The sequence below is a fragment of the Ochotona curzoniae genome, unplaced genomic scaffold, assembly GCF_017591425.1.
Source record: "Ochotona curzoniae isolate NIBS_2020 unplaced genomic scaffold, NIBS_Ocur_1.0 scaffold_3890, whole genome shotgun sequence".
NCBI classification, from domain to species: Eukaryota; Metazoa; Chordata; class Mammalia; order Lagomorpha; family Ochotonidae; genus Ochotona; species Ochotona curzoniae.
The window spans coordinates 12,755,194-12,768,155 of NW_024467115.1; the positions used below are offsets into that span (position 1 = coordinate 12,755,194).

Genomic DNA, 12,962 nt, shown 5'->3' on the forward strand with positions numbered 1-12,962 from the left:
GAGATACTGATTTTTGTTTTCGTCCAGATATTTATTGTTGTAATTATGTGCATCATTAGTAATCTCCAGAGCTGTTGGTTACAACTGAAGTGTGCTTTTGACTTTAGTCCTGTGTTAAAGCCATCTTTAATTTTGAGTTCTCAGCCCCAGGACTGTAAAGTGAGGTAGGGCTAGAATAGAAGTTAGGTTGCCTTAACTCCTCTTCCTCCTTTGTTGCTAATATCAGGACCCAGGACCGTGACCCTAAGCATTAACCTGTTCTTCAGGTTTTTTTTTTTTCCTCTTTCAGATGGACTTAAAACTACTGGCTCCGCCTGTTTTTGGATAAAAAGATTAAATGTAAAGTTGTTTACCAATGGTTTTTAAACAGTGTGACTTTTTCATATTATGTAACAAATAATTTAACTTTCCAGTTATGTATTCTGCTGTACTGCCTGTGTAATTATAGCAATGCTATTTTGCTAATACATTGCCAGTTTATTATTTTGCTTTTTAAATTTTTTCTAAACTATTACCTTAGGGGTTATTATTACAGCTCAATATACAGATAAATATGACATTGCTACTTTTCCCTGCCTCTGCCCAACCTCTACCTCATTACAAGGAATTCTTCACTATTTTTCTAGCCAGTGAAATTCTAAATACAAATGATTTTATTTCCCTTTGAATGTATAGTAATGTGCTATTTATTTATAATAACTATATAACTTCTTTTTTTTCTCTCTTAAGATTTATTTGTTTGTTTGAAAGAGCATCAGAAAGGAGAGGCAGAGGGAGAGAGAGGAGAGGGGAGGAGAGAAGAGAAGAGGAAGAAAGATCTTTCATCCTGTGATCATTCCCAGATTGCTATAGTAGGTGGCCCTGGGTCAGGCCAAACCCAGGATCCAGGATCTTTTTCCAAGCTTCTCACAATAGATAGCAGGGACCCAAACACTTAGGCCATCTTCTGCTCTTTTTTTTTCAGGCCATTGGCAGGGAGGTGGATGGGAAATGGAGGCTGCTGGAACACAAATCAGTGCCTATGTGGGATGCTGCTGTTCCAGGCAGTGGCTTTATCCACTATGCCACAATGCCAGCTCCATATCTCCTCTTTCTGTTGGCTTAATAGGTCTATAAACATAGCTGTACAATGCCGTAATAAACAGTAGAATGTTAATGTAACTGTTATAAAGGAGTATACCACTGTAATCATATGGGGGGAAATGATAGGAGGGGAACATGGAGAGGAGGAAAGGAGAGGGAATCCCTATACGTACCAAAATATATCATGGAAAACAATAAAAATAATGAAAAAAAGGAGCTGTAATTAGCCCCTTTTATTAGCTATGTGATAGTCCTTAATATGTCACATACTGATTAATCTATTTCTGTTGAAGGTTTTTAACTTATTTTCCTTATTATTTTGTTTTACAGTTTATGCTAACTCAGACAGTACTTTAGTAAATATCTTCTACGTAACATTTTATGTGCCAGTCCTTTTATTCTGTGTATTTTTCTTTTAATTGGATTCTATGGTCCAAATGCTTGTGTAGTTTAAATGCTAATGGCTACTACTCGGATTACTTTGCGTTTTGCCTGTGGTTGCTCTGTTTTCAGCAACTCCAGCTGTATATACTTTGAGCAACTTGCAGTTGACCTGCTGTTCTCTGAAGTTCTGTTTTTTTTTTTTTCCTTTCCTTTCTTTGTTCGCTTTTTATTTGTTGGTAGTTCTTATTGCTATGTTTTCATGTATAGTAATCTTTTGTTTTGCAGTGTCTAATCCATAATTTAATTTCTATCTAGTTATTTTTCTCAGACATTGCAGTTTTCATCCCTGGAAGTTTCATTTTGGTTTTTTCTTTAGCTTAGATATCTCTACTTTGTAAAGATAAGGAATTGTAATTCTTCTAAGGATTTATTTATCTTTATTGGAAAGGCAGTTTTACAGAAAAAAAAAAAAACTCTTTTGTCCTCTGGTTCATTCCCCAAATGGCTGCAATGACCAAAGCTGAGCCGATCTGAAGCCAGGAGGCAGGAAGCAGGAGGCAGGAGCTTCTTCTGGGTTTGCCACGTGGGTGGGTGCAGGGTCCTTCTCTTGGTCCATTTTTAACTAATTGGCTTATCTCCTTATTATGGGTCATATCATTTTGCTTCTTTGTATGTCTGGTAATTTTTGATTAAATGCCAGATGTTAAAATATTTAACTTGTTGGATCCTAGATGGTTTTATATTTGTGTAAATATTTTGGACATTGTTTTCAGATATAATTTGTACCTGAAACCCGTTCACCCCCACTTCATGCACCTGCCACCCCTTTGGATCTTTCTTCTAAGATCTGTTAGGTGTCATGAGAGCAGTGCTAGTCCTGAGCTCATTATTCCTCAGTACTGATGCAAGACTGTTTCTGCAATATCTCATGAATCTTGAGGTTTTTCAGGATACATTTTTAACTTGAAATAGCACTGGGTACTTTTCAATCCTTTTCAGTGTTTCCCAGTCACTTCTGGTAGTTTCCTCATTTACATGCAGTGATTAGAATTCAGTTAGTATTCTGCCAGAGATAGAGAATGTTTTTGTCTGCCAAATATTATTTGAATATTTGTAATATTGCTTAGGAGACACACAAAGTTATTGATTATTAGCCTACTACAGATTTACTGAATTTTGAGTCTCCTACCTGCAGTTGCCTTAATAGGGACAGACCAAATGATTTTACTGGTCTTGTAAGGCTCATCGGCTGCACGTTCTGCCCCCATGTTAGGGGACCTTTTCCAGATCTGTGGAATTTTCTCTAGGTCCAGGTCTCACTTCTTAGGTGTTTTGTCCTATTAGCTCCGGTTACCTTGGTCTCTCTCACTTTCAGCTCTTTCCTCATGGTGGTGCTTGAGCTCCATCTGGGTTTGCTCCTCCTAGTGTAGGGGCTTGGGCGCTCAAGGATGTAAGCTGGGGCAAGCAGAGGGCTCCCCTTGCTTGCTTGCTTCCTGTTTCTTAGTGTTCTTATTACTGCAGTTGGCTCAGAAGTGCACATTTTAGATATGGAGCAGTACAGCAAAGCTACTCCCTTTTATTCATGTGGGAACCACTGGAATATTTGGTGTAAATCAGCATCTTATTAACCTAAAAATTCTTTGTTAGATGCGTTCTTTTCATTTATTTTGAAGATTTGTTTATTTTTATTTGAGAGACATATTCACAGAAAGAAGGAGAGACAGAAAGGTCTTCCATTTGCTGGTTCACTGCCCAAGTGGCTGCAATGGCTGGAGCTGAGCCGATCTGAAGCCAGGAGCCGGGAGCTTCTTCCAGGTCTCCCATGTTGATGCAGGGTCCACAGGTTTGCTTTCCCAGGCTAGAAGCAGAGAGCTGGATGGAAAGTGGAGCAGCCAGCACAAGAACCAGTGCCCATATGGGATCACGGTGCATGCAAGGTGAGGATTTAGCCGCTCTGCCATCCCACTGGGCCCAGATGCTCCCTTTTAAAGGGATCACTTTTTTGTGATTCATCATATGTTGGAAACCACTGGAGGTTTAATTGTCATATAGTGTTTGTTACTATGCACACTGTAGCTTTTTATTTTTAGAAGCCAATATCTAGGTGCTGGTAATATGCATTGGATTAAGCCACTGCATACAACACTGGCATCTCATACTGGGAAACTAATTTGCATTTTGGTAGCTCTCCTTCTGATCCAGGGCACTGCTAATGTGCCTGGGAAAGCAGGGGACGATGTTGTAAGTACGTGAGCCTCTGCCCAATGCACGGAGGAATGCAGTTCCGAGAGCTTCTGGCTTCACTTTCACTCTTGGGGGCATTTGGGGAGTGAGCCAGTAGATGGAAGATCTCGCTCTCTCCCTCAGTTTCTATCGCTGTGTCTTTAAAATAAGTAAGCAAACCTTAGGAAGGAAGTAAAAAAAGCAAATGAATCTTTATCATATAATAATTATTTCTTCAATTGTCATAAGTTAAGACAACTATGTGTTGTAGTAACAACTTTGTATTTCTTTCCTTTTATTCAGAGACTGCAAAAAGAACATTTCATGAAAAAGGTGTCAAGGTAGGAGATGACCGAAGTTTTAAGCCTCACTTGACCTTTATGAAGTTGTCAAAGTCACCATGGCTGCGTAAGAATGTGAGTGTACTACCTGTGATACCAGAATAGGTGTGTGTGTGCGTGGTTGGGGTAAGAATGTCATTTCACGTAGTTTTTGATGTACTAGCACTGTTTCCCTGGGGGTTCCTAATGAATTTGTGTCCAGTTCCTAGGGATGCTGAGGAGGTTCAAGGGCCTTCACAACAGGACAGATACATGCCTCTTTCCCTCCTTTGGTTATTAGTTGCCTACTCTGACCACCCTTCACTAGTACCTAGTCTCTTGTCAGATCTGCTTCACCCCTCAAGTGGCCTGCAGGAGGCAGTGTCGGAGTCCAGTGTAGTGTTGATTTGGCTTCTGGTTGTCCGTATCCCACTAGTCATAGCTTCCTCTACTGGCTGTATGCACAGTGCTGCTCCCTGCACCTGGGGGTCTTCAAGGTGGGAAAATCTTTGTAATCATTCCTCCTCTCTAAATTGCTCCTTCAGGGTTTTCAAAGGACTACCCTGTGCTTCTATGAGTTGTCTGCATTGAGGACTGGAGCAAGGGCACCAGGGGCCAAACAAGGGGATGACTGAGGGATCCTACCTTCTGATGTACTTAAAAGTACTCTGAGAGAGTCAACAGGCAGGCTGAGGAATCTGCATTTTGACTTTCCCTATATCCAGGTGACCTGTTGCTTTTCCTGGGCTCTCCTTCCTTCTTCACAATTAGATTTACTCTTAGCTTTCTCCTGGATTCATGAGCGTTTCTCCTGGAATCCTAAGGGCACCTCCTTTTGCTATGCCGCATTGCAGCCTAGGGGCTTGTCTAATCACACTGATGGTGTGCTCCTGCCAACCCGAATTTGGGAATGGGTTTGCAGATTCCTCTTCTCTCCCTGCTCTCCATGGTCCTCTGCTGCGCTTAAGGCTGGTTAATAGCATGGTGTAGATCTAATGCTTCTGTCTTCAGAAAGTCTGCTGGGCTTTAAGAATGTGTGGTTCACATCCAATGGTTATGAGTTTTCAACCAAACTGTTAAAGATTTCCTAAAACATGAATTTTGTGTGGTTGTTTCTTTCTTTTTTTTTTAAAGAACTATGGTGAAAATTCAATAATGCCTGTATCAGACACAATTCCAGAATATCTTAGGTACAAATACTTTGTATAAGTAATAGATTTTGATATCTGGAATGATAACAGTTGATCTAATTTGTAGACTCAAATTTACCTCTCTGCTCGTTATCTTTCTTGTTTTGCTTTCAAATGGATTGTCTTCTTCCAAGTGGTTTCAAACTTAATCTCAGAATGACAAATCAGTGGTGCAGGTAATATTCCCACTTCAAAATGTTTCTGTGTCTTTATAATATTAACATTGACATGACAGTACCCAAGGATACTTGTCATAGGAATGTTAAAGTTGGAATTTCATTTCACCTTTTTCAGATTGCACTTAAATGATACCTTGGTAGCTAGGTTCACAGAATTGACTCCATTACTGTATAGGAGAGGGGTATGAGGCATAGAATGATTAACTGGTTTAAATGAGTTCACTTTCTTGTTGGATTCTGCTGTGGCCAGCATGGCTTGAACAAGGTTGAGCAGGAAGTGATGTGCAATTAGATAAGAGAGACAAGATAGGGATGGGTTGGGGGTGGATGGGGTGGCAGTGGTTCAAAGGATTCCTCCTTGCCAAGCAGAGAGGATTGCCAACTGAGCCTCACCCAGCAGCTTTTGTTCTTGGGGAAAGTGTTGTCAGCATTCATGCTGATGTGTCTTCAGGGCCATCAAGGGGTTGCTGAGGCATAGGAGGGAGGAGAAAGATAACAATATGCCTCTGGGTATGCTAGCTCTTTGAACTTGCAATCTTGAGAATGTGCACCTCCCTGTGCTTTGACTTTCTTATGTGGCATGACCTTGGGCTTGGCTTTGCTAACCGTGGACTTTGTCATGTGACATTGCTATGCAAAGCTTTCATTAAAAGACTCTCAGTTCACATCTTTCTTATTCCGTGTCATGCTGCATAAATGTGTTTTCTCTGAATCTGAGAATCTGTCTATCTTAATCTTATGTTCCCTCCTTCCACTTTCCAACTCCAATTCCCCAAATTGATTTCTCTCTTTTAGGAACTCTCTGTTCCAAATTATGTTAATTTGACCATGTTTATTGAGTCCCTACCGTGTGCCAGACACACAGGACTTTGGGTCATAGAATAATAAGATAGAAACTACCCTTGCTTGAATATTTATACAATCAGTTTACATTTTATTTATATGTTGATGATTACTCATTTGATAATAAGTTACAATATTACTGCCTTTCAGAAAGCCAAATAATAATACTTGCTTTTTCATTTAAGGACTGATTCTATTCTAGGCCTTAAGTTCTGATTTGGAAGTAAACTACAACTCGGTACTTCTGCAAGCTGCAGATTTCCATTCTTTTCCACAGAGAATAAGGGTAGACCTGGGTAGGATCTTGGCCTTTGATTTTCAATATGTGCCCTTAGATCCTGCTGTGGATAATTGCACCAGTTTCCTTATGCAGCAGATTTACTGCAAAAGTCAGAACCAGTTTGAGAAAGAAGCATGCTTATACATACACATAGGTTTCATGTTTTACTTTCTTGTAACTTGTGGTTTGCAATATAGATGGCTTGAAATACATGACTGCTAATTGTGTGACTCTGCAATCTCTTTGCAACTTTTGTGCACATTTCTGACTCTATTTTCTTTCTCAGATTTAGTTCTCTCAATATTTTATAATAAGATTTATTGATATGATTTGGGCCCTAGCTACTGCCAGACCTCATGCACTCTGGGGGTCTGGGTGCATGGTTGACATGTATGGAATGACTTGTAAGGGATTCCACGGTCACTGCACCTGCAGGCAATGGGGGTAGGTCAGAATCCAGAGGGCCTACCTGGATCAGGCCAAGCTACTGCCCAAATTCATGAGAGCCAGGGTAAGGAACCGACTGAGACAAGCTAGGATGTAACACCAGCTGGTGCTGAAAGATATGTTGAGGGTGAGTCTGGAGGAGGTTCTTTGGAGTTGCCTGACTAGGCCACAGCATGTGTCAGCAAGTGCCAGAGCTGGGGGTGGCCTGAGCCAAGCCAGGCCACAGTGCCTGTCAGTGTATGTGAGAGCCAGGGTGGGGCATGCCAGCCCAAGGCTGCAGTCTGCACCAGCATATGTGAAAACTGGGCAGGGTACTAGGCCACAGCACTTTCCAATGATAGCTGAAATTGGGAATGGCCCGGGCTAGACTAGGCTAGGCTAGGCTGCAATACTTGCTGTTGAGTGTTGGAACAAGGGTTTGGGCCATGTTGGGCTGAGCCACAGCATCCTCTAGCACACTCAAAAACCAGGGTTGGGGTGGACCTTGTTGAGGATCTTTGGGGATATCTCTACTAGAATGTAGCACCTGTTGGTGTGCATGAGAGCGTAAGCCAAGGTGGGCCAGGCCAGGCAAGGTCATAGAATATGCTATCACACATGAGAGCTGGGGTGGAAGACTAGGCTGCAGCACCCACTGGTGAAAACTGGGACTGGGGGTGGCCTGGGAATGGCTGTGCCACAGCACCAGCCAGTGGAAAGTTTTGCTTGTGCATGGACCACTTTAGCTGGGCATTAGCATCACCAGTGTGTCTTGGTGCTGGGGATGGACCACATCAGGTTAGGCTGCAGCAACAGCTGGCATGTTATACTGGGGCTGTGGGTGGGCCTGGTATGATTTTTCTGGGGACACCTCTGTAAGATTGCTGCACCCACTGATGTGCATGAGAGCTGGGACTAGGGGCAGGTTGCTGGCGCACAAAAGAGCTAGATCTTGGGGTGGGCTGGGCTGAGCTGTCTCCTTCCACTGTATTTGAAAGGGAGACAAAGAGAGAGAGAGAGAGAGAGGAATTAACTTAATATATGTCCATAATAGCTAGGGTTGGAAAGGCTGAAGCTAGAAGTCCTGAACTCAATCTTGAACTTCTGTGTAGGTGGCAATGCCCCAGTTACTCATGCCATCATGTGCCTGTGAGGGTGCACATTGGCATGAGGTAGAGCAACAAAATCTTGATGCAGACATTCCAGTACAGGGTGTGGACACCCCAAGTGGCATCTTAACTGGTTCTCCCAATGCCTGCTCAGTTTTCATTTTTTATTTCTTTTTCTTTTTTTTTTTTCTTTTGATGATCTTTACATAGTTGATTAAGAGCTCAAAAGGTCGGGCCCGGCATGGTGGCGCAGTGGTTAAGGTCCTCGCCTTGCATGCCCGGGATCCCATATGGGCACCGGTTCTTATCCTGGCAGCCCCTCTTCCCATCCAGCTCCCTGCTTGTGGCCTGGGAAAGCAGTCGAGGACGGCCCAAGGCTTTGGGACCCTGCACCCGCGCTGGAGACTTGGAAGAGGCTCCTGGCTTCGGATCGGCATAGCATCGGCCCGTTGCGCTCACTTGGGGGAGTGAATAATCGGATGGAAGATCTTCCTCTCTTTCTCTCCTCTCTGTATATCCTCCTTTCCAATAAAAATAAAAAAATAAATCTTTAAAAAAAAAAGAGCTCAAAAGGTCAAGGGCTACAGAGAAATGGGTAAGACAATTGTTTGCACATTCTCTTTTTTCCTTCCTGTATCTGGGGAAAGGGGAGAGATAAAGAGAGAAGCCACATCACCCTCCCAACCATCCCAGGGTCCCTGATGTGGGGCATGCTCCGAGGGCACTGCTCAAGTGGTTTTGATAGTTCAACTGTTCTGAATTGCTGCCAATCTCACCATTCCAAGCATGATGAAATCTCTTCAGAATCCATTGGCTGACATAGTCCACTTTAGCATCTCCACTTGCCCAGATTTTCACTGCCAACACTTGGCTGGGCTAGTTGATTTGATTTGTTTTGTTCTCTATCTTCTGTTGTGGTACCAGGTATCCTCTGCAGGTTCCAATGTACTGCCATATCCTCCACGAGCACCTGGATATGCTGTCCACTGCTTTGTCTAAGCCACTAAGGAGGCCCAGTTCTGACACAGGCACTCCACGGTCAGACTGTGGAACCTGCACTTCTCTTCATGGTTGGAGTTCTGAGATCAGAAGTTCTATTGGGGGAATTCCCAAAGAAGCTATCTGAGGTGATCCCAGATCAGATTCTTGGGTGTGTTTGCTAATGCAGAGTCTAGCAGAGACTGTCGCCCCACTCAGCCTATGCATGTGCTGGTGGTTGCAATTGCTGGGTCAGTTCTGCCTCCAGCCCTGTCTTCTACACAAACCAATGGGTGTAGGAACCCAACTCGATCTTGCCCACTACACACTCGGCCCTCATGCAAACCAGTGGGAGCTGCAGCCTAGTCAGAGCGACCCGCAATAATTCCCACCAGGCCTACCCCCTGCACTGGTTCCCATACTTGCCAGTATGGACAGCAGACTGGTTCAGTGGGTGCTGAGGTCTAGCGTGGTGAAGCGTACTCATCCCCAGTGCACACTTGTGCCAAGGGACACTGCAGTCATGTCCAGACCAGAATGTGGCTCCTATTCCAGCAGCCGCACTTACTAGTGGGAACCACAACCCAGATAGGGCATCTCCTTAGCTTCCCATCCAGGTCTTTTTCCAGCTATAGTGTTGCACGTGGCAGTGGTTGCTCTGACCCAGCTTGGCATAGTCCCTCACCTATTATGACCTTTGCCTTTGGTTGCTGTAATCTGGCCTGACCCGGCCTGCCCCAGTCTCACCACTAGCTGGTGGGTGCTGGTACCTGGCCCTGCTAGGTCTGCTCTCATCCCAGGCTCACGCAAACTGTTAGGTATGACAGCCTAGCCCAGCTTGACCTGTGCTCCAGTCTGGTTTCTGCTCTTGCTGGTGAGCTAAGGTTTGCTTGGTCCTGCCCAGTCTGCCCTCTCTAAAACCAACTCACATATTAGCCAATGGTTGAAATTACCCTGCCTAGGCTGTCCAACTCCCAGGCCTGACTATGTGCTCACCAGCAGGAGCTATGACCTACTAGGGGAGTTTCTCAGGTTCCTCCACTCTGCCTACTCTCTGACCAGATCCCACACGTGCCAGTGGGTGCTATGCACTTGCCTGGCATAGCCTACCCCTCTGTCTTGGCTTTGTCATCCGCTTTTATGAGCTGGAGGATGTTGCGGCCTGGCCTCACCCTGTTTTATGATGCACATGTGGGTGCGCCAGCCTGGACTTGCCCAGCCTATTCTCAGTCCCAGTACCCATGAGTGTTGGCAGATTCCCTGGTCACTCCTTGTTCAGCCCACCCCAACTCTTTTTTTTTTTTATTAACTACATTGCTTTATGTAACACAGTTTCATAGGCTCTGGGATTCCCCCAACCCCTCCCCGTGCCCTTCCGCCATGGTGGATTCCTCCACCTTGTTGCAGTATCACAGTTCAAATACAGTCAATGTTCTTTGCAAGCATATACCAAGCATAGACTCCAGCATCTTTTTTTTTAAAGATTTATTTTTATTTTTATTGGAAAGGCGGATATACAGAGAGGAGAAATAGAGAGGAAGATCTTCCGTCCAATGATTCACTCCCCAAGTGAGCACAATGGTTGATGCTATGCCGATCTGAAGCCAGGAGACTTCTCCGGGTCTCCCATGTGGGTGCAGGGTCCCAAAGCCTTGGGCCGTCCTCGACTGCTTTCCCAGGCCACAGGCAGGGAGCTGGAAGGGAAGAAGGGCTGCCAGGTTTAAGAACCGGTGCCCATATGGGATCCCGGGCATGCAAGGCGAGGACCTTAACCACTGCTCCACCATGCCGGGCCCGAGTCCAGCATCTTATTGTCCAGATAAATTCAGTGGTTTCTTGGAGAGACCATCTCTGGTCTGAAGGTAGAGCTGGCAGAATATCATCCCGATCAATTAAAAGCCACAACTAAACATCAACAACAATTTACAACATTATGGAATTAATTGACAAGGTATTGAATGACCAGTATGTTAGAAATGCAAGTTCTTAACCACATCCTGTGACTACTTCATTGACATTTCAATTTTAGTTTATATACAGAACTGGCTGCTATCCACCTTAAAATGGCTATAGGGTACTATTCAGTTGTCTTGTTTCTATTTTCATTTTAGTATTTAGCAGTTTATAGTGTTGAAGCATAATTTTGCTGAGCTTGGCAGATTTTAGGATAGTCTAAACTGGCTTATAACTCTAACAAGGCATATGTCAACAGTTGAGGTGCAGAACAGTTTTAGGAGGGGTGAGGAGTAACTAATCTTTGTGTCTTACCTAGTAAGGTGTATGTGAGTCCACACTGACCATTTCCTGTCTGGTTCTAAGCTTTCCTTGTTGTTCTCTGTCTATCCCAATTTTTTTTGGTTGCTTTGTTTTGGGGTGGGGGCCTTCAGAGCGACACTGATGGTCATTGCAAGAGAGGGTGGGAATCCAAAGTTGGAACTAAGTAAGGACCAGAGAAAGCTCCTCTCCCTAGTCCCGAAGGAAGTTTACTGTTCTGTTTCTGTGGTCTGCTCAGGGCTCCTGGCTGTTGTTCCATCGGATCCTGCGAGGGAGGATTTGGGCTTCTTCCATTCCATGCACCACCCCAACTCTTAAGCTAACCAGCGGGACTTGTGTTTCCATAGGGTTGGGCCCAGCCATAGCCATAGCTTTTGTGTGGGCTGGAGTGCGGCGGTCAGCGATTTTCTGTGCTAACAGCCCATCTCAGAACTCCCATGTGGTCTGGTGAATCAGTCTGACCCATACAGATTTTCCAGTCTGTCTCCTCTAAACCACCAGGTCTCATTCCTCTCGCTTACCTGCAAGTACAGTGACCCTGTTGCTGGGAATAACACAGGATTCATACCTCACACAGTGGCCTTATCCATGGATGTCACTAGGCAGCAATTACATACCCCCAGGACCCTCGAGCTCACCACGGGGTGGCCAGTGAGTGGAGCCTGGTGCCACTTGGAGCACTGGTCGCCCAAAGCCCAGAACTTGCTCTCCACGTGTCAGCAGTGGCCGTGGCCAGGGCCCCAAGCAGAGTCCCACCTGCTCAGGTACCCCAGCAGCTGCAACACTGCAGGAAGCTCTCACCACCAAAGCTCTGCAGCTGAACTCCCCCTAGGCCTGTCCCACCACAAGGTGGTGAGAGTGAGGTGGAGCCAGGGGCCTATCCCAGTTCTGGAGAGGTTCCCTCAAGGCATACTTTCCATGAGGGGGGAAACCTGTGGGGCCTAGGCAAGCCCAGGGCTCACTTACCGCTAATTAGCAGTGTCTATGGCCAGGGCCCCAAGTGTTGAGTCCAACTTTGTTCAGGTACCTCCAGCAGCTCCCTCGCTGCTGGAAGCTCATACCACACAAACCCTGAGGCTGAACTCCAGTTTTCATTTTTAAATGTCCTAATTATTTTAAATGACCTGAAAAGCTATTATCCATGCTAATCTAAAAAAGAGAGACCAGATTAAAATAGGAGCCCTATTTCATTTTTTTAAAAGATTTATTTTACTTGAAAGTGAGTTACAGAGAGTGGGAGCAGAGACACAAGGAGAGGAATCTTTCATCTGCTGGTTCACTTCCCAAATGGCTGGTATGGTCAGAGCTGATTTACACGTAGAGGATTAGCATGCCAAGCCACCACACCAAGCTCTGCCCTCCTCCATTTTGAAGGTGAAACATCTCATTGTCCACCAAGGGTGGACAGACATCTGGAGCAGGGCACAGATTTTTTCCCCTTGGCCTGATGGTGAAGATCTAGTGTGAGGATTTGCTGGTGATGTTCTGTGTCAGTGTAGAAGTACCTGAGCCTCTGGGCTGCTGTCTCCTGGGAGGCACCAGTTGCAAGTCAGAGTATGCATGCCTTAGGAGTGACCAAACACACAATAAGGTTTCAAAAGGTTTGGGTTTTGGATTTTGAAAATATGGAAACTCTTAGGTTTCCTGATGTAGAACTCTGTCTGCTATAGCCT

The 12,962-nt window shown here is 44.8% G+C and overlaps 1 protein-coding gene across 5 annotated transcripts in view; it reads left to right on the forward strand.

Moving 5' to 3' along the window:
- The window catches only part of AKAP7 (A-kinase anchoring protein 7), a 128,544-nt gene that overhangs the window by 43,956 nt on the left and 71,626 nt on the right, over positions 1–12,962 (forward strand). For all 5 annotated transcript variants that reach the window (XM_040965682.1, XM_040965683.1, XM_040965681.1 and 2 more), the window contains exon 6: positions 3,994–4,106. In XM_040965682.1, the coding sequence (XP_040821616.1) occupies positions 3,994–4,106 (113 nt within the window). The remainder of the gene's footprint in view (positions 1–3,993; positions 4,107–12,962) is intronic.